The 21,333-nt window shown below is 42.2% G+C and overlaps 1 protein-coding gene across 1 annotated transcript; it reads left to right on the top strand.

The window, feature by feature from the left end:
* Positions 1-621: 621 nt before the first annotated feature.
* tmem161b (transmembrane protein 161B) lies at positions 622-18,649 on the top strand. The gene is made up of 12 exons (XM_069682787.1): positions 622-851; positions 5,544-5,647; positions 6,642-6,722; positions 7,876-7,973; positions 8,054-8,210; positions 9,506-9,657; positions 9,743-9,803; positions 9,923-10,063; positions 11,000-11,113; positions 13,386-13,560; positions 14,994-15,090; positions 15,173-18,649. The coding sequence occupies exons 1-12, from the start codon at positions 849-851 to the stop codon at positions 15,466-15,468; spliced, it is 1,479 nt and encodes a 492-aa protein (XP_069538888.1). The 5' UTR covers positions 622-848; the 3' UTR covers positions 15,469-18,649.
* Positions 18,650-21,333: the final 2,684 nt, after the last annotated feature.

The following is a 21,333-nucleotide window of genomic DNA, read 5'->3' as shown; positions in this document are numbered from 1 at the left end:
ATTGTACATTTCAGATCCCAAGATTTCAGTATCTTATGCACACATATCGTTGTAGCATGATACAATTTTTTTGTATCTGGGAGCCTTTTTTGGCCTGTCTCTTGAGCCTGCGGAATTACATCACAGAAAAATAATAACCCAGCGGTCAAGACTTTGTAGTCCAAGCATCCCTCAGCAGTCACCTTTAGAGACGCTTGGTTCGTATAGCAATTGATACAGCCCATAACAACAATGTATTACATCAAAAAACACAATCCGAAAGGCAGATAAACAAAGCAGACTCTGGGAGACGGGGTTAGTGCCATCACTCGCTGATGTGCCCAATGCTCACTGCCAGACATTTGATGCAGGTACCGATCTGTCATGTGTAGTGGTGACTCTTTGCTCTCTTCCGGTTGTGGCGGTCCTAATGGAATGGTATAGCGGTCTTGGCTTTGCCTAATCAAAATGATATTGTGTAAGCATGTTTAATAAAAATGAAAAAATAATTTAGTATACATGAACACTTGAAATACTCTGTGACCACAGTTTTGAGTTCAATTTTATAAAGTAAGAATAATTAAATCCTCGTATTTTAATGTATATGTTCAGGCATTTCTAAAGACACCTACTTACCCAAAATTTTAGCGTGACCTCTACTGCAGTTGAAAATACTTGGGAGCGGAGGCTGGATCCATTGACCATATAACCCATCTCTGCAAAGATACGATGACAATTTGAATGAGAAACCCCTTTATTTTGTGCATTACCATCGCAAGAAGGGCTTATGTGCTCCTCGCGGCTTGATTTCCGGCTCGGGGTGCTCAGTGTTGTCGGGGAAGAGTCCGTTTCAGCTGCACTACATCAACATGGTGAGTGTGAACACCTGAACGCAACGATTTATTTTATTTGTATCTCTTCACTGATAGAGCATCATTTGCTGTATGGGGGCTGTCTGGATATCTGCGACGTCGCTGACCCGTTTCTGTTTTCAGTCAATTTGTTATTTTGATTGCAGTGTTACGTTAGCTTAGCTTGCTAGCCCCAGCAGGTGCTTGTAGCCGGCTAGTTAGTGTAGCTGTTTAGCTAGCTTTAGCCCAGAGACAAGTGACGTTAACAGTGTATAACCGTGACTGCTTTAAGTAATGTTCACTCACATACAGTGTTTAGGAGTCCTGCCATTAGCCACTGTGGCAGGGCAGAGGCTTGAGATAAGCTATCTGCACCTGTATGAATCATTCCAACCATCAGTTAGCATGTCATTCAGCCGGTAGATGGATACCTTTGGGAGTAAAGGTGTGTTCACTCATCTGCTCACTTTGACCTCAGGATGCCCTCAGAGGAGCTGTGGAGTTCATTCAGTGTAAGAGGTCATTTGGTCTTTCTTTACTACTATTTGTTTAGAGCTATAGTAGTTAAATGTAACCATGCCAAACGTGTTTATGAAACATGTAAAGGAAAATGTTAATTTGTTAACTTAAAAAGGGGGAAAAAATCATATTAACTGCAAACTGCACTGTGTGAGCATTTTCCCATTACATTATCATTAAAAATAGTCAAAGAATAGGCAGTTCTGATAGCATTTATGATAGTGTTATTTGGCAATAGCACTTATTTCCAAATTTCTCTCTGAAACACAGTTAGGTGTTTTTTTTTCTCAGCTCAAACAACACACTCAATCTTGACAATATCAACTGTGAGATGGTAAGAAATGTTAGTTCCAACACTATCACGGACTTAAACTTTGTTGTAATTTTCTCATTTTGTATTTGTTTTATGATAATTTAGGTAATAATGGTGACAAAATTCACACAATAATAGCAGTAGTAATATGAAAGGTATTACCACACATTTAGAGTCAATCATTCTTTAAAAAAACAAAACAGATAGAACAAACAAGGTAAGAACAACCGTTTTATTATAGCACCATCAGCGTATAATGAGGGAGGGTTTAATGCAACTAAACCTTAGCCATATCACAGTAACTTACGGTGTCATCTAGTCACTTGCTACAGTACTACAAAGTATAAGGCCAATATTCAATCTCTAACCACAGCTGCAATTTTTATGTCAGAGTAGTCGAGACGAATGTAACTGGGAAGCATTGGTCAATAAGGGGTTTCAATGCTTCATAGCTAGTTTCATGGCCAAAATAGTAGTGATGCGTTTGAGGTCTTGTGGATGGTGGTTATCACTGCAGCTCCAACTCCTCACCCCCCACAGATTTCATTTGGTTGTTGTGTGCAGGGGGTCAAGCGGACTGGCCAAGATAAGAGAGTCCATGCTGGCTCAATTTCCCCCAGGCCTGAGATCCTTGCAGGTCCCCTGCAGAGAATGGTCAGCATCCACCAAAACCTAGGCTGTGTGCTTTTGACCTATATAGCCTGAACATTACTCACATGGAGAAATGTCTAGAGTCAGAGAGGTTGTATTCTGTCACGCATCACAACTTAGTGAGCATAATTGCCAAATTAATGGCACCCACTCCCCCCTCTGTGACTTCAGAAGAGGTATTGACTTTAGCTTTTGGAGCTTACCCCATGCTGGGTGACACTGGGAGTCCCTACGACCAATCCAAAATGTAGGTCTGGTGCACAGGACTGGCCTTATCACCTCTCCTTGAAAGATTTCCCTCACTTCCTTCCTCTACGTCTACTGCGGTCTGACATACGTATGTTTAACCTTCACCCTGATATACATTTAGTGTTATGCACAATATTCAGCCTTATGTGAGAAGGAGGAGATGTATAAGGCTGCCATGTTCAACAGCACAGCCTGAATTTCCTGTTAAATATTCAAATAAAGGAGTGTCATTGCAGAAATTCAGACATGCTTCAGACTTTGAGTGATGCTAATATACATTGTGTTTAAGTAATGATGCAGGAGCTTTTGGGCTACCAAAAAGGGGGAATAGTTACAGGTACAGGTACGCTACAAGAGCGCTTTTAATCAGTGCTTGTTGGTGAACTGGAGAATAATTTGTGGCTCAGTATAGCAAAGATAAGGACACACACAAAGACAATTAATAACTAACAATATAAATCAGGTATGCTTCATGCTGGTCAGGCTAGGCCTTCTACCTTCAAGATAATGAACAGGCCCTAGTGATGCATTTTCTTCTTCATGGCAGCAGAGTCAGTTTTTAATTTTTGAAAATATCAATTTCCTCTATTGATTGACTCAAAAAAGCCCCACATTAGGTGAAGTGAAATAAGCCAATTCTAATTGCCCTCTAAGGGCTAATTAAGGCTGTATTGAGTAGAGTCGAGTTAGGGCAGGACGTTTTGTTTACCCTGATCCATTCTATGTGTAAACATCATGTTTAGGAAACAAAGAAGGCCACAGGTTAAATTGCTGTATAAACATGTGATCAGTTTCCATGTGTGGAGATGCCCAGGTGCAAACACAGATACAAGAGATTTCTTTTTATAAGGGATTAGTTGCTAATTGGTTCTTTTTGCTCAAACGTGTGTAGGCAGAGATATCAATGATTCCTGCTGATTGCCAAAGAGAGAGGCCAACCAGCTCACCTTACCCTACAGTGAGTGGATAAAACCGCAGCATGATGGGAATGATTCTGGCCTCTTAAGCTTAAGTGAATATTGATTTAAGTGTGCAGGTTGATATTGAGCTCCTTATGTTGCTAAATCTTTGGGTACCTACCGCAGGAGTGCTGGATGTTCATTCTCCTGGGCACACGCAGGCTGACACTGTGACAGATGTTTCATACAGTGTAATTTAATGACTGTTTTATTTATACCGCTAAATTCAATTGAATTAAATGAGTTGGTTTGTCACAAATTAAATCCCCTTTTATTCAATTTAGAAGAGCCGATTTATTTAAAGTATGACATTTGTTCTTACATCCATCCCTTCCTGCAAATTGTGCACTTGAAGTGTCTCTAATCTTGCAAGAGGTGATTTCCTTTCTGCTGAGTAAGCGCCTGGGACTCATCCTGTTTATCGTGTCACATCACATCTGATAGTCATGTGATTGGAGGTCATTAAAGTAACATGAGTTAAGATGAGAATGATGTTAAGATACTTGGAAATGGATGGAAGGAGGATGGAAATATAAATACACCCTTTCCCACTGAAATTAGCGAGTTGACGCAGGTTTTTCAGACCCGGGAAGACCCACTTATAAATGCAGCTTGTCTCTTTTCCCATTGTCAGTGAAGTATACTCCTGTCGGTCTCTTTTCTGCCGCGTCACCGTCTGACCTCACAAACGCGCCGGAGACAGGGTTAGTAACTGAAGATGTAACGGTGGTTAGGTCTTTATTGTATCTATTACTCATTCAGCCTATTTATCAAACTCGGCGCTGACAAATTTGAAATGATCTGCTTGGACGGAGACGGCAGAATTTGTAGCTAAAGCCGATTTCCCACTGGTCAAAAAACCCGCTAACACCCGGCCTTTTAGCTTAATGGGAAAGGTTACAATCGGCATTCAGACCCGGGTCAAATGACTCTGCACTCTGCGGGTAATTATCGCATCGGCTCCGATCGGCATTGATGGGAACACAAAACCTGTGTCGACACGCTAATCTCTGCAACCCTTTTCGGCCCGATGCTATTCTCAGTCTGTAACTTCTGCAACTCTTTGTCATCTCAGCTACAAATCACGCCCGTCTCCGTCCGAGCAGCGCTTGAACATCGTTCCAAATTTGTCGGCGCCGAGTTTGTGAACAGACTGAATGAGTAATAGATAGCGTTTGTGTAAGTCAGATGATGACGCAGCAGAAAACAGACCGAAAGAAGTGTACTCCACTGACAATGGGAACGGAGACAATCGGCATTTAATAGCAGGTCTTCCCGGGTCTGAAAAACCCAAGTCCATGCCCTAAACATAGGTGGGAAAGGGGTATGAGATGACGCAGAAGTTACCGACGGAGCATAGCATCGCGCCGGGAAGGGGGCCAGGTTTTGTGCTCCCATCAGTGCCGTGATAATTACCCAGGTCTACTGCAGAGTCATTTGACCTGGGTCGGAATGCCGATTGTATCCTTTCCCATTAAGCAAAAAACCAGAGTGTTAGTGAGTTTTTTGACCAGTGGGAAAACGACTATAGTAGCTCGAGTAAACTAAAGGAAAAAGAAATGCTTTGAAGAATCTGACATGGTTTGATATATGTTTTGTTTTGACTGAATGACACTGATTGGCTCTTTAAAAGCTCACACAATGTCTGTGTTTGTAGTGAAATGAAGGTCGTTCTGTGTTTGAACTCAGGATCTTAATCAAGGTTGTGAAAGCCTTCTTTCCCTTCTACAGCATTTAATAAGCAAATAAGATCTCCTGTGGTGTTCATGTAGATGGGTTAAAATCATTGCTTTATTGGTGGCATTAATAAACAGTCACTCTAACAAATCAGATCCTCTTGTTTACATGTAGAACTGGAGCTATATTGCAATGAAGACATTTGACCGGAGACTGCTCAAAATGTATTTAAAACCCTTTTTAATGCGCAGTTAGAAAATGTGATTTAGGCGTATATAGAACTGCCTTATTGCATGTATAATTACTATTTAGATGTTATTTAAACCCCCATCTCTTTTTCCACAGGGTGTGATCGGTGTGCAGCTGGTGGTTACCATGGTAATGGCCAGTGTAATTCAGAAAATCATACCTCATTATTCCTTTGCAAGATGGCTACTCTGCAGTGGCAGGTAATGTAGACTCCTGTACATGCTGTTTCACATAGTTTCTCTAAATAATCCACTTTCATTTCTTCAGCTTGCGTACCCTCTGTGAGGTGTGTTTGAGAAGAGGAGTACAGAACAATGGGGATCAAAATGTTTACCGAGATGTAAGAGTGCGTAAAGGCGTTAGGATAGAAAAGAAGAAACAGAATCATGAAGTGTTATTTCAAGAACGGAAGGGCATCAAAATATTGGGATTACCAGGGCGGATGATGCCTAAAAATAAAGCGCCCGCCTCGTTTCCTCTAATTAGTGCCACGTATGTTTTTCAGCAGCTTCTAGGAACACATTTAATAATTAATAATTTTTTTCTTTTTAGGGCACTGTTGAAAGATGTTTCAAAAAACTTTTTGCCCCGAGCAGGAGGCCCGGAGTGTCCCTCCAGAATATTTCGTAATTAAGTTTCCATGATAAATAAAGCATGAGGGGAAAAACAAGCTGTGACTTGTGAATCGCAGGGCGCTTCACAAGTTGCTGTTACGAGGAGAGGTTTCTTAACAGAGTTAAGGAGGGTCCCTGAATTGTTTGCCTTCAAAAGGATGCTCTTAAATTAGCTCCTATTTCAAAGCCAGTCCTTAAGGACGGATAACCTTGCTGTTGTAAAGCGTCTCACAAGGGCTTTTTAAACCTGTGTTACAGGAGCTGGTGTAAAGAAAGCTCTGAGACATGTCTGTGTTGTGTGAGGTGTTTGCGAGGTAATCACTGAGCTCAGAGCTTTTACAAAGTTCGAGGCGTGTTCATAGAAAGAAGAGTTATTATCACTGCCTGTAAGAGCATTTTTAAAGTGATTATCCAACGTCTAGCTTTAGTTTATCAATATTCCCCCCCTTGTCCAATACATCACAAATTATAGGCAAGACAAACAAACACAAATATCTATCTTACTGTGTCATCTTTCTTACTTTTCCTCTCTGTCCATGTCCGAGACAGACCTCTCATCCCTCTGCTCCTTTGTTCACAGTCTGCGGTGGTATCAGCACCCTACGGAAGATGAGTTGAGGAGCTTAGCAGGGAAACAAAAAGGACAGAAGAGGAAAGACAGGTAAGTAGGAAGGGCGGGCGGGGGTTGGGGGGCTCGAATGAAGAAGGGCTATTGTGCGAGGGGGGTGGCAGAGGAGGTACGAAAAGGCGCCCCTTTCATCAGAGAGGAAAGAAAAGATGAGAAGCAGACATTTGAGATGGATGGAGACCACAAAGATGTCAGCAAACAGATGAAGCTGATGTGTTTGTGTGGCTCATTTAAGGCCCGTTTGAAGTGCGCAGACAGAAGTCTGTTTTTGTTGTTTTGGTTCTTCAGCGAGGCTCAGAGACACTCGGCTTGGAAGTCGCCCTGTCTTGTAGATGTGAGGGAAGTTGGTCTAGTTTTTAGCGGCCGTTTCTATTTGGGCTATTTTAGGGGATGACACTTTAAAAGGATTGCATAGAAATCAAAGTTTCCCAAACAGTCTTCAAAGTGGTCACATGTCACGCTTTGATTCTGGGAGATGATTTCCCTTTAAGACTACTTTACAATTCAACAATAATAATTTTTAGGACTGCAGGTGGATGCTGAACCATATGTCGGACACGTGAATTTAGTGTTGTTTCCTTTGTCCTCTTTTAAATTTGAATCAGAGTCACAACAGAAAGTTAATCCTCACTGTTCCTCGTGGTGTCCAGCTCCAAACTGAAGGAGGTTTTGTTGTGCAATCCTTTCTCTGACCCTGTATGAGGCAGGTCAAGGCTCCCCAACACCACATGTCCAATAATCCCCTAAAAAAAAAATAAAAAAAGATGGACCACTGTCCTTTTGCCAGCTCGTGCCATGCCGCTCCGTTCCCTTTGTTAGCCGTCTGACTCTCTCAGTCAGGGGTGAAGCTGAGCCCCTTTTTCCTCCTGTCAGGTGCCTCAAAGATGAAATCTGTCCCGGCCATGTTTGGGCCGAGAGTCTTACGGTGGTATTGTCCTGTGAATCCAGGGCGCACACAGGGCTGAACAAACAAAGCCCAGAAGTGAGGAGGCCCACCAGACACTTCTTGAAGCCTGAAGAACAGCCCTCCTTTTGCCTGCTGTTAGCGATTTAGCACTGCCTATCCAATAGTCCAATTGTATTAGTTGTTCTAAAACTAATTAGACCTGAATTTACTTACTTCTTTTCCTCCTCGTCTCTGTTATTCTAAACCTTGCTGTTGTTTCTCTGCTCTCTCTTCTTTTAGGAAATACAACGGTCACATAGACAATAAGCCGCTAACAGTTCCAAAGGACATAGACTTACAGCTGGAGACAAAATGCATCACAGAAGTCGACACATTAGGTACAAATCTCGGATGAAAAGTAAGACATTTGTGGATATATGATAATAATTGTTCCTGACTGTTCTCGTTGCGTCCCCAGCATTGCACTACTTCCCAGAGTTCCAGTGGCTGGTGGACTTCACGGTAGCGGCAACTCTGGTCTATCTGATAACAGAGCTGTACTACAGCGTGGCTCAGCCCTCAGGAGAGATGAACATCAGCGTGGTGTGGTGCCTGCTGGTACTCGCTTTTGTCGTGTATCCTTTCATCACCGGCCCTGCCTTCTTTGTTTTTGTTCTTTATAATCAGACTGTGAAATCTCATCAGTGTTTTGGGGAAAACTGTTCTTTATGTTGGCAACACATCCATGCTGTACAACAGATTTTCTACACTAATGTCTTATATTTTGCACACCTCTTTGTGAGAATCCCAGCGTGATTGTACAGATGCAGCAGCGACAGACACACTGCTCATGCTCCTCCTGGCTTACCTGCCAGCCCCTTTATGCTCCGCAGCCACTTGCCATTTTGCTACGCCGAGTGATAGTTAAATAATATGCATTATCCTTGCCACCAACCACAGGGATCAATCTGTCCTGTGCTCCTGGTCGGCCCCGGCTCACCGCGGTCAGACGGTGTGTCATTTCCTGCCTACGTCTTGAGATTGGAGGCCCAGTTTTCACAGCCCAACAGACTGATATGCTTGGGGGGGGGGGAAGGACAGTCTGCGGAACAGATGAAATGGGACTATGAAGATGAAGATGAGGGAATATGTTGGTTCAATATATGTGTTAATGGGACACTTGATTTCAGTTTTCCTATTTCAGCTCTGATGATATGTTTAAGACTCTTGCCCTGGAGACCAGCTCCTCTGCCTTAACCTGCACTGATAACCCTGAAGCAGCACGCTCTGCAAGCATCTGCATCGCTCCTGTTTACTGTAATTTAGAGATGTGGCAGTGCATCCTCTCATTTGACCACCTCGGCAGTATATTAGTTGCAGCCCACCCCCAAACATCACTATTTCTCTTTCAGCCTCGTGCTGACTGGAACTTCGCTGGTGGGTGTTTACACAGCTGTCTTCAAAGTACTGAACAGAAGAAGGTGACTCCATTGGATTGAACACCGTTCTTTGCCTTTAAAGGGAGCGAAAAATTGGTATGCTGTCACCTGAAATGCTGCAGAGTTTCATCTCTGTTGTGACCAGAGTTCGCTCAGAAACATGCTCTGTCCTTAGCCTTGTGATCAGTGTCTACAGGGGAGGAAAACGCTATTACACCCTCAGTGGCACTGCAACCAAATGCCCACACACGCTGTGAGTCAGGTTTCAGATGAGGGTTCACACAGGGGCTGTTAGTATGCGCAAAGATGAATCACATTTTGTTAGTTGAACAGCTGTGCGTTACCATGTTTAATTCTTTGTATTGGATGATGTCTGAGACTTATTTCTCTTCGCCTTGAACCCGTATGAAGTCGTTGAATATGTGTCTACAAAGCTTTATAAGCGAGTGCGCGTCGGGAGAGGTTTTTTTTCCTTGACTCCGTCCCTACAGTAAGACTCTTTTCTCTCTGACGGCCCACTACTTCAAGCTGGAGGAAGGAGGAGAGCGATCGCTCTGCATCACTTTTGCTTTCTTCTTTTTCGTCAAAGCCATGGCCATTCTCATCGTCACTGAAAACTACCTGGAGTTTGGTCTGGAGACGGGTGAGCCATGCTTCCTCACGAATGACCTCTAATATTTCATAAGTTATAGCCTCAGTGAGTTACTATTCAACTTCTTCATTTCTAGGTTTTGCAAACTTCTCCGACAGTGCTCTACACTTCCTGGAGCACCAGGGCTTAGAGTCCCAGTAAGTACAAAATCAGTATTCTTCTAGTATCATTTTTTTGTTTTCTCTGCCTTCATGAATTTTTTATGACTTATGAAGCTACAGTTGTATCTCACTATGTGTTTTTTTTTCTTTCACAGGGGTCCCATATCTAAACTCACCTTCAAGCTGATCCTGGCCCTGCTCTGCTCCCTGATTGGAGCGTTTCTCACGTTCCCTGGTCTACGATTGGCCCAGATGCACCTAGATGCTCTCAATCTGACCACAGCCAAATTTACACAGTAAGTCCACTGCAGTGATCGTCTTCACCTCAGTGGTTACTCATGTATTTTTCATTGAATATGTTTAATGTCTTTGTTATCTTTAAAATAAGGATGTAAAAGGTGAAAGGTCGCGGCAATCTCTGTTGAAAAAAGACCTTTTAAGATCACTTCCTGGACAGGAAGAAATGCGTTATGTGCTTCTTTCTTTCTTTCTTTCTTTCTTTCTATAGCTGCTTCAGTCACCTTTTTTTTAGGTGCATGCTTGGGTGTGGGTTCCACATGTTTCTCCAGTGGTATTTTATCATATATATACATATAATATATGTCCGTTTGATATAATAATGGAATAATATTGAGGATAATCTTATGTGCTTAAATTGGCCCCAGACACAGTACTCGAGTACAAAACTGTCCCACCTTGGAGAACCAAGAAGCCAAATTTACTCCACTTGTACTTGTCTCCTACTATTCAGAGGGTGCCACATAGAAATGAGCACCCTGCGAGTCAGATGAAGACTTCCTGAGCTTGGGCCGATTTCTATTTCTGAACTCGCTGGGTGGCATGTCTACGACCATGATAGCGGGGTGCAGAGGAGGGAACACGTTGCATTCAGATAATCCACTTTGGCATAGCAGACTCTCCAAAATGGCCTCCTCTTCTATTCCCTCCTCCTAACTGTCACCAGCTTACATCCTCAGACCCTGTCACCAGCGAGGATTATCTCCAAGCTCTGGGCCTTGGTTATGTTCTCATCCCTCTCAGGGAAAGTTGCACTGATAGCCTGGACCTTTTCTCCCTATGTTAACAAAACTAAATGATATTTTAGCTATTTGTTTTTTCTTACATGAATGGGAGTCACCGTTCGCCGTAAAGAAGGACAAGTTGTTGGATGTGTTTGAGCACTATTTTGAGTTTAACTGTTCATCTTCTACTTCACCTCCCTTTTTCTGTAGGACTCTGCTTCATATCAACTTCCTGTCCCCTCTTATCATGGTCCTGCTGTGGGTGAAGCCCATTACCAAGGACTACATCATGAACCCAACTCTGGAGAAGGAGGGTGTGCCTTTGTAAGTAAACACAATAACAATCCTTTCAATGCCTGATCCACATGTCTCGATGTTTCCAATATGGAATCTCACTTGTACACACTACATTGGATTTTATTCTTTTATTGGCATTGTAACCATACGTATGTGTCTGTTGTTGTTCATATAACAAGGACATATGTTGTTGTTGTAACAAGGACATATGTTTTTGTTGTAACAAGGACATATGTTGTTGTTGTAACAAGGACATATGTTTTTGTTGTAACAAGGACATATGTTGTTGTTGTAACAAGGACATATGTTGTTGTTGTAACAAGGACATATGTTGTTGTTGTAACAAGGACATATGTTGTTGTTGTAACAAGGACATATGTTTTTGTTGTAACAAGGACATATGTTGTTGTTGTAACAAGGACATATGTTGCTGTTGCTCTCTTTGCCTGTCTCTATCCTGCATCTCCTTCTATCCCATTTTCGGCCCATCCAGTCGAGGCAGATGGCTGTTCAACATGAGTCTGGTGCTGCTCGAGGTTTCTGCCTGTTAAAAGGAAACTTTTCTTTGCCAATGTGCCGAATATTGCTAAGTGCTACTCATGGTGATTCATGTTGGACCTCTCTTTAAATAACATAACAAAGAGTCAGTTTAGACCTGCTCTTTTGTAAAGTGTCTCGAGATAACTCTGGTTATGATTTGGCGCTATACAAATAAAATTTGATTGATTGATTGATATTCTTAAAGGGCCAGTTCACTGATTTTCAACTTCAGTTCTATAATGCTATTATGGGGAGCTAATGCCATTACGGTAGGGGAAAAAATGCAATTTTGCTCTGTGCCTTTGGAGGACGCTGTCCGCTCTTCCAACGGGCCCTGGAAAACACCCGAGGCCAGGGAACTTGCTAAACTACACTTCCTCAATCTAGGACGCCCGCCTCTGATGTCATGTCTCCTTCAGTTTCGTCAGGTTTGAAATGTAGACTGCAGACCCAAATATTTTTTTAGACGTTCCAACGGTATATTCTCGTCGTATTTCAGATTCCGTCCCGCTCTGAGCCATTGCCTGCAGCGATCAATGTCCCTGACTGGAAAACGGTAGTATTTCACTCCAGCGTCTCTCGCTGGGCCGTTCCTTTCAGAGGGAGGGGCGCAATGTACGCTGGGTGTTGTAGGACTGTAGAATGGGCAAAACCAGGAGCTGTTTGTACAACTTTCTCCACAGCTATGGCGCCTATTTCAAATGTTATTGCTTCTATTGATTACAGAGAAAACCAGCTTTGACTGACAGTGGCTTTTTCCAGGGGAGAACTGCTCCTTTAACATTTCTCTTATAAATATAATATGTTATGTTTATTCTTATTCTATAGAATCAACTTCTAAATATGTCCGTCCTCATTGTGTTTAAAAACAAATTAGCTAAGAAGATATTTAACCTTTTTTAAGTTACTTTTCCAACAGATAACTCGACAACAAAAGTTTCCAATCATTCTTGCTAATAGTTTTAATAATCGGACAATCGTTCCATAACGATCATCTCGGTGGCAAAGTAATGTGTATTTCATGTACGAGATTGTCTAAACATTTCTTGAACACCAGACTGTGCAGAAGGTGTGTGCGCTCACATCTTCTGTTGATTGATCTGCACTCTGTAGGAAAGCCAGTTGAGCTCCCTTGATATCTCGGAAGCTAATTACCTGCCATTCAAACAAGAGGGATGGGACAGCATCGCAAAGCCGTGAAAATAAAAGTAATTGTGGCTTTTGTGCCGGGAAATGGATGTAAACAATGCAACAGCAGTTATGAAAATGGAATTTACAACAGTTCAATGAGATAAGGAATGCGTTCAGCTCGTAGATGAAGAGACAGTACACACGTTGTCTGCTTGAGTTAAAATTAGACTGTAAACAATTTTAGTCATACCTCAGGGAGGGCTCTTTATTGTATCTCTAACTGCTGTCATTTGTTAGCTGGTTATTCATTCTCAGATACAATCTTTCATTTGTTGCGAGCTGGAATTCTGTCATGTGTCAAACTTTCTTCTGCTGCCGACAGACTGTTATTCCATCAAGGTCAAACATGATAAAGCCTGACTTCATGTTACACCACCCACGCTCAGTTCACCCTCTTTTTTATGACTAATTTTACTCTTGTTATATTTCCTTACTGTGTCATTGTCTCTGCCAACCATCCCAATGACAAAGCAGACACACGAATGGTTTAATTTGCAGGCCTGAAACAGCTGTCATCCCTTTGTCATCCCTCCTCTTTTACTCACTCCTGTCTTTCTATTAATAACAGGATGACGGAGCAGACGTATGATACGCTGCGGTTATGGACCATCATACTGATGTGTGTTCTCCGGCTCGCCATGATGAGACATCATTTGCAGGCCTACCTCAACCTGGCCCAGAAGGGCGTGGACCAGATGAAGAAGGAGGCGGGGCGGATAAGTACCGTTGACCTGCAGAAGATGGTGAATAAGATACTTGATATAATCATCCTTATTGTACCCTTATATCATTCTGCTGCAGGCCGGTGTCACAAAGCCTCCTAAGTTTTTCCGATAAGGATTTCACTTAAGTTATTATTTTTCCTTACTTAAGGAAATTGTTTAAGACAGTTGCTACAAACCTATCAAACTTATACCTTTTATATACGCCATTTACCACAGTCCAGCTTAGATACATTATGAATATTCCACAGTTGCCAAGGTAACGGAACACCAACCGAAGAATTTTTCGTTCGTGTTTAATGGAAATTGTTGTTTTGTAACGTTAAAAACGTAGGCTCATAATATCAGAAAATCAAAGGAGGAAACGTTCTAAAAAGTAAATTTGATCCAAACGTTACATCAAGGTTGAAACAACAGATGTGGCGAGAAATAACGGATAAAATAAACGCAAGAAATATCGCCATTAAAAGGACTAAAGATGAAGTATCTAAAAAATATGACAACCTAACAACAGTAGCAAGGAAGGAGATTAGCATTTACATGAAGGAGGTGCGAAAATCAGGTGAGGATCATCACCAATAAGGGACTGGAAGGAGCCAGTGGCAAGTTTGTTAGCCAACGAATAAACTGACTGCTGGTTAAATCTATAATCTCGCAGCAGCTGCGCGTCAGTTAGTGTGTCCATAGGGTTGTTCCTGTCCCAAAACTCTTTTCTTGGAACTTCATTCTCCTCGATGAAAAAAAAGACTTCAGCCATAGTACGTTTTGTTGAGGTTAAGTTTATGGTTCCTTAAGTTTCTTTAAGTTGTTGCTAAGGATAATTGTGCAACACTTAACCAATTTTAAGGAATTACTTAAGTTTTCATCCTCATGTTGTGTTTTTTTATCTTAAGTATTTAAGGAAATATCCTAAGGACAGGACTTAAGGTGAATTTGCTCATCTCATTTTTTTCTAAGGAAACCTGAAGTTCATTTTTAAGGAAAATCTTAAATTAAGATGCTTCATGCAACCGGCCACAGAAAATGATTACTTTATTTCACTACATGTTGTACTGTTGGAGGGGCTTAAAAGGCAGATCTGTAGTTCCAAAGTAACCGCTTAGAGGGAGCCACCCTGCTGCTTTTACAGAGGTGGACAATTTTTGTAGTGAGCCAGTTTCCCTTTAATAAAAGCAACATATTAGGTTTGAGTCATCAGCGCACAGTACATGCAGTATGCAGGGCGCAAGCAGCCCACCTGTTGTGAACTTGGAAATTGGATACATTATCAATGAGTGTGTGAAGGAATGGAATCACTTTCTAAACACATCAGCTGCTTTCAACCCCTTTAAAAGCCCTCATAAACATGAGCTACTGACAGTCTAGGTTACACAATTTGGTCTAGTGCAGGCAGGCATCCTGAGTTAGAAAATATGGTGCTCTAATAGTCATTCTGTTTTTCTGATTTCACCCAGGTTGCACGTGTTTTTTACTACTTGTGTGTAATCGCACTACAGTATGTGGCACCACTGGTGATGCTGCTACATACGACTTTGCTGCTAAAAACCTTAGGTGAGTCACACGCCTCTTGATGATATTGCATTTTAAAATTCCCCTTTTTTCCCAAATGTAAAAACGATATCTTTCCTTACAGGTGGACACTCCTGGTGGGTCTACCCTGAAGAAGACCTGCCGTGCATGTATGAACTGAACTCTGACTCTGTGTTTGGGGCACCACCTATTGCTGTCCCCACACCAGCCTCAGTGGAAGAGACAGGAGCCCGGGCGTCCGTGGCCCAGCTGTCAGTGGCCCTGGGAGGCCTGCGGACTGTCTTCAGCCCCTTGCTTTTCCGCGGCCTCTTCTCCTTCTTCACCTGGTGGATCGCAGCCTGCCTCTTCTCCACCTCCCTCTTCGGCCTCTTCTACCATCAGTATCTCATGGCGGCATAGCATCACAGAGCCAGCGTTGGGAGCCAGACCCCCACAGGGCCGCTGTGCGCTCGGCCCAATCAGACAGGACTGAGTGGGGGCAACGGAGGCCTGGTGATGACTCTGCTCCTCCTTCCCCTCCTCCCTCCCTCTGACGACCTCACAATGACTGACCATATCATCAGAGCTTCTGGTTCAACTTCCTGTGCTTCCTCCACAGATGACTCTGTGAACTCATTGTTTTTACGACCACAACCTTTTTATTTGGAGAGCAAGATTTCTAAAGTACGAGTTAGAAGAATATTATTAATCAATGTCTGTGCTGTATTGGGATTTTAATGAGAAAGTGGTGCAGTGTGCTGAATGAAATTTGAATGATATGAGGTACAATTCTGTGTTTCAAATTCTAATTACAATGAATTTTACATGCTAAAATGTGCTGTGGCAGTTGTGCTCAGCTCCGCCTGTTTTAGGAAAACCAGTTGGGAGACAAACTTATTTTCTTGTGTTCAGTTGTATTGGTTGGTACGTATGTGCAGGGCCTTGACATTAAGAGTCTTGCACCCTTCCATATTCCAGTCTTTGATAGTGCTAAATTCACACAGTGATACACTGAAACAAAGCTACTTTTAGGTCACGGTACGTCATGGTACCTGAGATGTTAATGGGGGCTAAGGGCCTGTGTCCACTATCGGCGTTTTTTGTGCTGGCAGCACCTATTTTCTATACAAAACCAAAGCTGCTCAGCATCCTCGGTGTTAGCTGTCTTTTGTCACTGCGCTCTCAGCGCTCTCAGTTGAAAATAGTTCAACTTTTGAAACACCACCGTGCTCGCCACTTTCACTTCTCCCTCAACGACCAATCAAAATCAAGCAGGGCGAGACTTCAGATATCAACTTTGTCAACAACAAAGGCGGAGGTGAAGCTAATCCTTTCGATTTTTCAAGGGTACAGTTTCCAGGTGTGGAGCTGCTGCTAACACCAGGACACCGTTCCTTTACATTGTTTTTAAGTTTTCTCCGTAAATTTCCTTGAATAAAAGCAAATATTAAGCATACAGAGCAATTTAAAACAGACCAGTCAATACCAAGGCAAGCGGAAGTGCCACCAGACAACTTCCGTAACTTAGCAACAGTAACTGCTGGTGAGAAGCACTCTGAAATTGAGGTCGTGGGGGTTGCCAGCACAAAAAAAATGGTCTTAGGGCCCGATCAGACAGCGTGTTTTGCACTGCCTTTTTTGTTGAAGCCTTCAGTTTAAAAAAAAGCAGCTTGTTGTTAAGGCAACCTCCAAATCATTAGCTGTCATTAACCTAACCGTTATATTGTGAACTGACAGAAGGCCCGCCTCTCCTTTCATCTGATTGGACCACCAAGTTTTGAAACGCTGGCCGCTCTGCAACGAAAAGCAGCGTGCACAGCGCTACAAAAAAGCCGCCCCCAGCTGCTAAAACGCGCTCTGTCTGATCAGGCCCTTAGTGGACACAGGCTCTCATATATGACTTAATATCAGCTTAAAATCTTTTTTTAACAAAATTTGGAAACTGTGCCCGATGTTTTTCTTTTGATCAGAACTTAAAAAATGTGTGTTAAATCAACAGTGTTATAGATGTCTAAACCCCATTGCCACGGACCACAAAAGCTTCTGAGAGAGTCTTAACATGTTTTCGCCAGGACCAATGTGTCCCTCTTGGTAGGAGGAGGAGGAGGAGGAGGGAGGGGCAGTCTGCGCAGAACGTTCAGCTAACCAGGTTTTCGGTGGACAACTGAAGAGGAGGAGGAGGAGATGCTCAGCTCACGTGGAGGCGTCTTATTGACTTGAACTGATGTATTTAAATGTGTCCAATGGAACTTGCCATGAAGGACAAACTTAGGTTTTTTTAAATGAAGGCGATCCATCAGATCTGTGATGTGTTATCTGCATTGTAAGCTCCCTGGTGTTATCTGAGCCATTTTAGAAGCTTTGAGAGGATTTTCAGCTCTTTTTTTTTTTTTTTTTGGAGCAGATTTAAAGGGAGGACAGCACATGTCTGTGCGTCTGTCTGCATGTCTCTGCTGTACGTCGGCTGTAATCTGAAAGGGCATTGTGATCAAGACATGATGTCAGCTACTGTTGATGAGCTACCGCCTTTATGTTCTCCTTTCCTTTTTTTTAACTTTTACCCATCCAGAGTTTTTTGAACTCATCTCAGAACAATCTTTAGTTTGTTGTTATTCTTCTTCTAAAGGATCAAATTGTGAATTTGTAAAAGTTTTGATTTTTTTTTAAATGGTGCCAAGTGAGTCTGTTCCCCTGTCCTAATGTCTGTAGATGTGGTGTCTGCTCGTGTTTGAAACTACAACTGGACTACAACTCTGCGGCCTTCTGTTCTCTGTTGATCCATCTCGATAGAGGAGGAATCACAGGCACAACAGAGCATAACAGTATTCAAGGTGTCTTTGTGTACAGTGATTCTTTGGTAGGTTAATGTACGCACAAACCGTGCTAACGAAACTCTGGGCCGATGTGATGTCCAGTCTATTCAAGAATGTAAGGCACGCCGTGCCGGACTAATCACACGTTCTGGTGATTCATTCGATCACTGAGCTGTAATTTCTATTCCAGCTCTGTGAGTTTTATACAAACACATTTTACAGTCAAGCAGCACCATATCACATTTTGACGCTCCTGATGTTGAAAGTCTTAGATTGAGTTTTGTTCGACATGACGGGGAATATGCACATAATGAATGTATCAATCCTGCCTAATTTTAGATTGTTTTCATGAAGATTACTTGTATTGAGTTGATTTAATCCCCCCCACACTTCCTGAACTCATTTCCTGTCTCCTAGCATCCTCCTTTCACTCACAATCTAATTTGTCCTAATGACTATTTTTATTGATTTCTTTGTTTTTCTATTTATTACACATGTGGAGGCCTGTAAACATTTCTAATTCTAACCGCAAACACTTTATTTTGTTATCAGAGCGCATGACGGCTGAAATCAGTTTTTAAAACGTGTTTGACAAATCATTTACACCTTAACTTTGTTTTTTTTTAATGCTTTGGTCCGTTAAGAAGTAGCCAGGATACGTTCAGAACTCAGTGGCCCGATGAGGCATTGTTTCTTCTGTTTGTTACCACTCAGAGTGTTTATTTTTCACCAAGTAAATTTCACACGTTGTTGTTCTTTCATGTATTTATTTCAGCTTTAGATTTTGTCTTAAATAAATTATGTTCTTTACTACATCTTCTTTGAATGTATCATTTCGCTCCGCAGGCTCGCTTGGGTTCATGCGTGGCCTCCGCAGTTGCACGACAGGGAGATGGGTTCATTAACGAAGCGTTTGTTGTGAACTGCTGGTAAACACAAAGCAGGGATCTATACGCTTATGTTTATGTTAAAAGAAGACTTACATAATTGTGTCAGCTTGCAGTCTTAAAAAGTAGAAATGTGTTGGTCACAGTCTTTAAAAGGCTGCAGATGACCAGAGTTTGGATATTTAATGGATCCATGTTCACTTTGATGAGTTTTGTAGGTCACTAAATTATGAAGATGACAGCAAATCAGCAGTCCTACAGAAGTTTGATGATGCTCTGGTCCATACAAGAGAATGTCTGATGACGCCTCGCCAAAGACTTGTTCGTAAAATCCTTCATTCACTCAGTTCAATCCCTTTTTCCTTGAAATCCAGCAGAAAGTGAGCGAGAACAATGAGCAAAATTTAACCCAACAATTAAACCGTCATTGATTTACTCTGTACTTGTCTCCACAAGCACATCAGTTCTTCTCCTTGTAAGTGTTTAACTACATTTTCAGTGGCTCCTTTTCTGTCCTCAAGGTCTGAGAAAGATATGTAATTGTGTCTTTTTCACTGCGCTTAACAGTCTTAGAATGATATCGATCGATAATACCTTAATTGTGTCTCAGCATCACTTAACTCATGAAATACGTCCTTGTGCTGACAGGCATTGATTCAAGCCGTCAGTCTTCATTGATTTGCTTCTCTCAGTTTGGCTTCTCTGTTCTGGAGGAAAAGGTAAGCGCAGCAGATAACGGGATGGAACGACGAGCGCTCCCAAACTCCCTCCAATGCGCGCCGTTCTGTGGGAATAACATCGGGCCAGTTAATACAGGCCATTGTCTACATGAGCGGGAAAACTGGGCCAATGCATTCATTCATAGGTAGACAGATCAATAAGACAGCTTCCAAAACAAACCAGCGGAGAGGTTCCTTTATTCCTCTTGAGTGGGGTCTATTCACCGGGGTCCCTCTCAGCGCAGAGCGGTGTGGAGCTCCGACCCCCCACCCAACCCACCCACCCAACTCTTCTGTCCCCAACACAGCCAGAAGAAATGAGAAGCTTCTGGAGGGGTGGCTATAATAGTGGGCTTTCTGTCCCACACAGAATGGTGATCCCACCCTCGTGTCGATTGTGAGCTGCAGCAGCCATACTTCAGGACTGACCTGACCTTGTGCCGTGAAAGGCCTAAAAGAGAACACTTTACATTGCTTGAACTCCTCTGACCTGTTTTTACGGTTTGTACTTTCTTTACAATGATACCCCCAAATTATGAGAGATGGAAGACAAACAGAAAAAGGTCCCCCGCTGAATTGAGTGCCGATTACAGATTGGTTAAGTGAGATCAGCATGCAGCAATCACCTTTAATGTAACACACGCAATTATCATCTTTTCAGTACCTGCACAATTCATTTTAGCGTCTTTAGCTGCAGAGTTCTGTTCCTAATATCCACAAAGAAAGTGTTAAAAACATTAAGACAAAAGTAAAGACACAATTCAGAATTTAAACAACCGTTTTAATGATAATTGAGAAAGTGCAGCTGGTTGACAGGTGGTGAATCCGGGAGCAAATCACACTGTATTCAAGCTGAAGAAGGAAATTAAGACACTTAAATTCTATTGAGACAGTGAGAAGGTTATTTTTAACAAGGGAAAATACAGAATACAAGCAGGAACTTCATCATGTTTAAACAAGGTCAAGTGTGTCATTAAGTGTTTGATGAATCTGGGTTTCTCTGCACCAGTCGACGAGGAGCAAAACACGATGCGCAGAAGGCCAACATGCACGAGCAAGGACCAATTCTGTGCATGTTTTCTATGCAGCAAACATACTGATACTGAGTCATCTATCATTCATATGCTCGCATTTTTTGGAAAATATTGTCCGTCTGTATTGGCGTCTGTATTGGGACCTGATTGAGCAAAACATGCACAAGGTATTATTGGAAAAAATGAGCAAACCTCGTCATGTTTCAAAGTCCACCGCGTCGTGTTAGAAACATAAAAATGGCTGCCTGTCCTTCCTGCTCATCACCGCCTCTCTTACATTAATTCATCTCCACATGCACATGCTTCCTTTGGAGGCTGCATGCTTCATTGTTTTAGGCCTTTAATCAGCAGCTCACTGATAGACGCTGAACCACGGATACACCGCTACAGTACAGCTCTTTTTAAAGTGTGTGTGTGTGCGTGTATCTGTGTACTTAATGCTAAAATAAATTGCCTCAATGTGATGCCTAATGCAAACCACGATGACACATTTCCACCCTTTTATTTTTTTAATAAAATATAGATTACATGGAGTGTCTTTATTTCTCATACATCTTGGCCTATTTATTAAGAATTAAAGTGAAATGTATTGTGATGTGAAGCAGCATCACTCTCTTATGCATCATACCGTTTTAAAAGTTGCATTCAAAAACCCTGGTTTGCCCATTTTATTTGGAGCTACCAGCTATATTAGTATTAATTACACATGTTATTTATCTTTAGCTTTACTCTCCTCTTCACAGGAATATTATCCCACAGGGATGAGCTTGTTCCACATTCAGAGTCTTGCATATGTAATCCATGATTTACTTCAACACTGTGTGGATTATTT

The sequence above is a fragment of the Semicossyphus pulcher genome, unplaced genomic scaffold (assembly GCF_022749685.1).
Source record: "Semicossyphus pulcher isolate SPU_LCO1_2020_fin unplaced genomic scaffold, fSemPul1.0.p SCAF_6, whole genome shotgun sequence".
Classification (NCBI taxonomy): domain Eukaryota; kingdom Metazoa; phylum Chordata; class Actinopteri; order Labriformes; family Labridae; genus Semicossyphus; species Semicossyphus pulcher.
Note: the sequence above shows the minus strand (reverse complement) of the source record. Positions and strands in the feature narration are given on the sequence as shown.

What these genes read in the sequence shown, in the direction of transcription:
- tmem161b (XM_069682787.1), top strand. An exon ending in GGACAGAAGAGGAAAGACAG is followed by an intron (nt 6,723 to 7,875) that starts GTAAGTAGGAAG and finishes CTCTTCTTTTAG; the next exon opens with GAAATACAACGGTCACATAG. An exon ending in GGAGTTTGGTCTGGAGACGG is followed by an intron (nt 9,658 to 9,742) that starts GTGAGCCATGCT and finishes CTTCATTTCTAG; the next exon opens with GTTTTGCAAACTTCTCCGAC.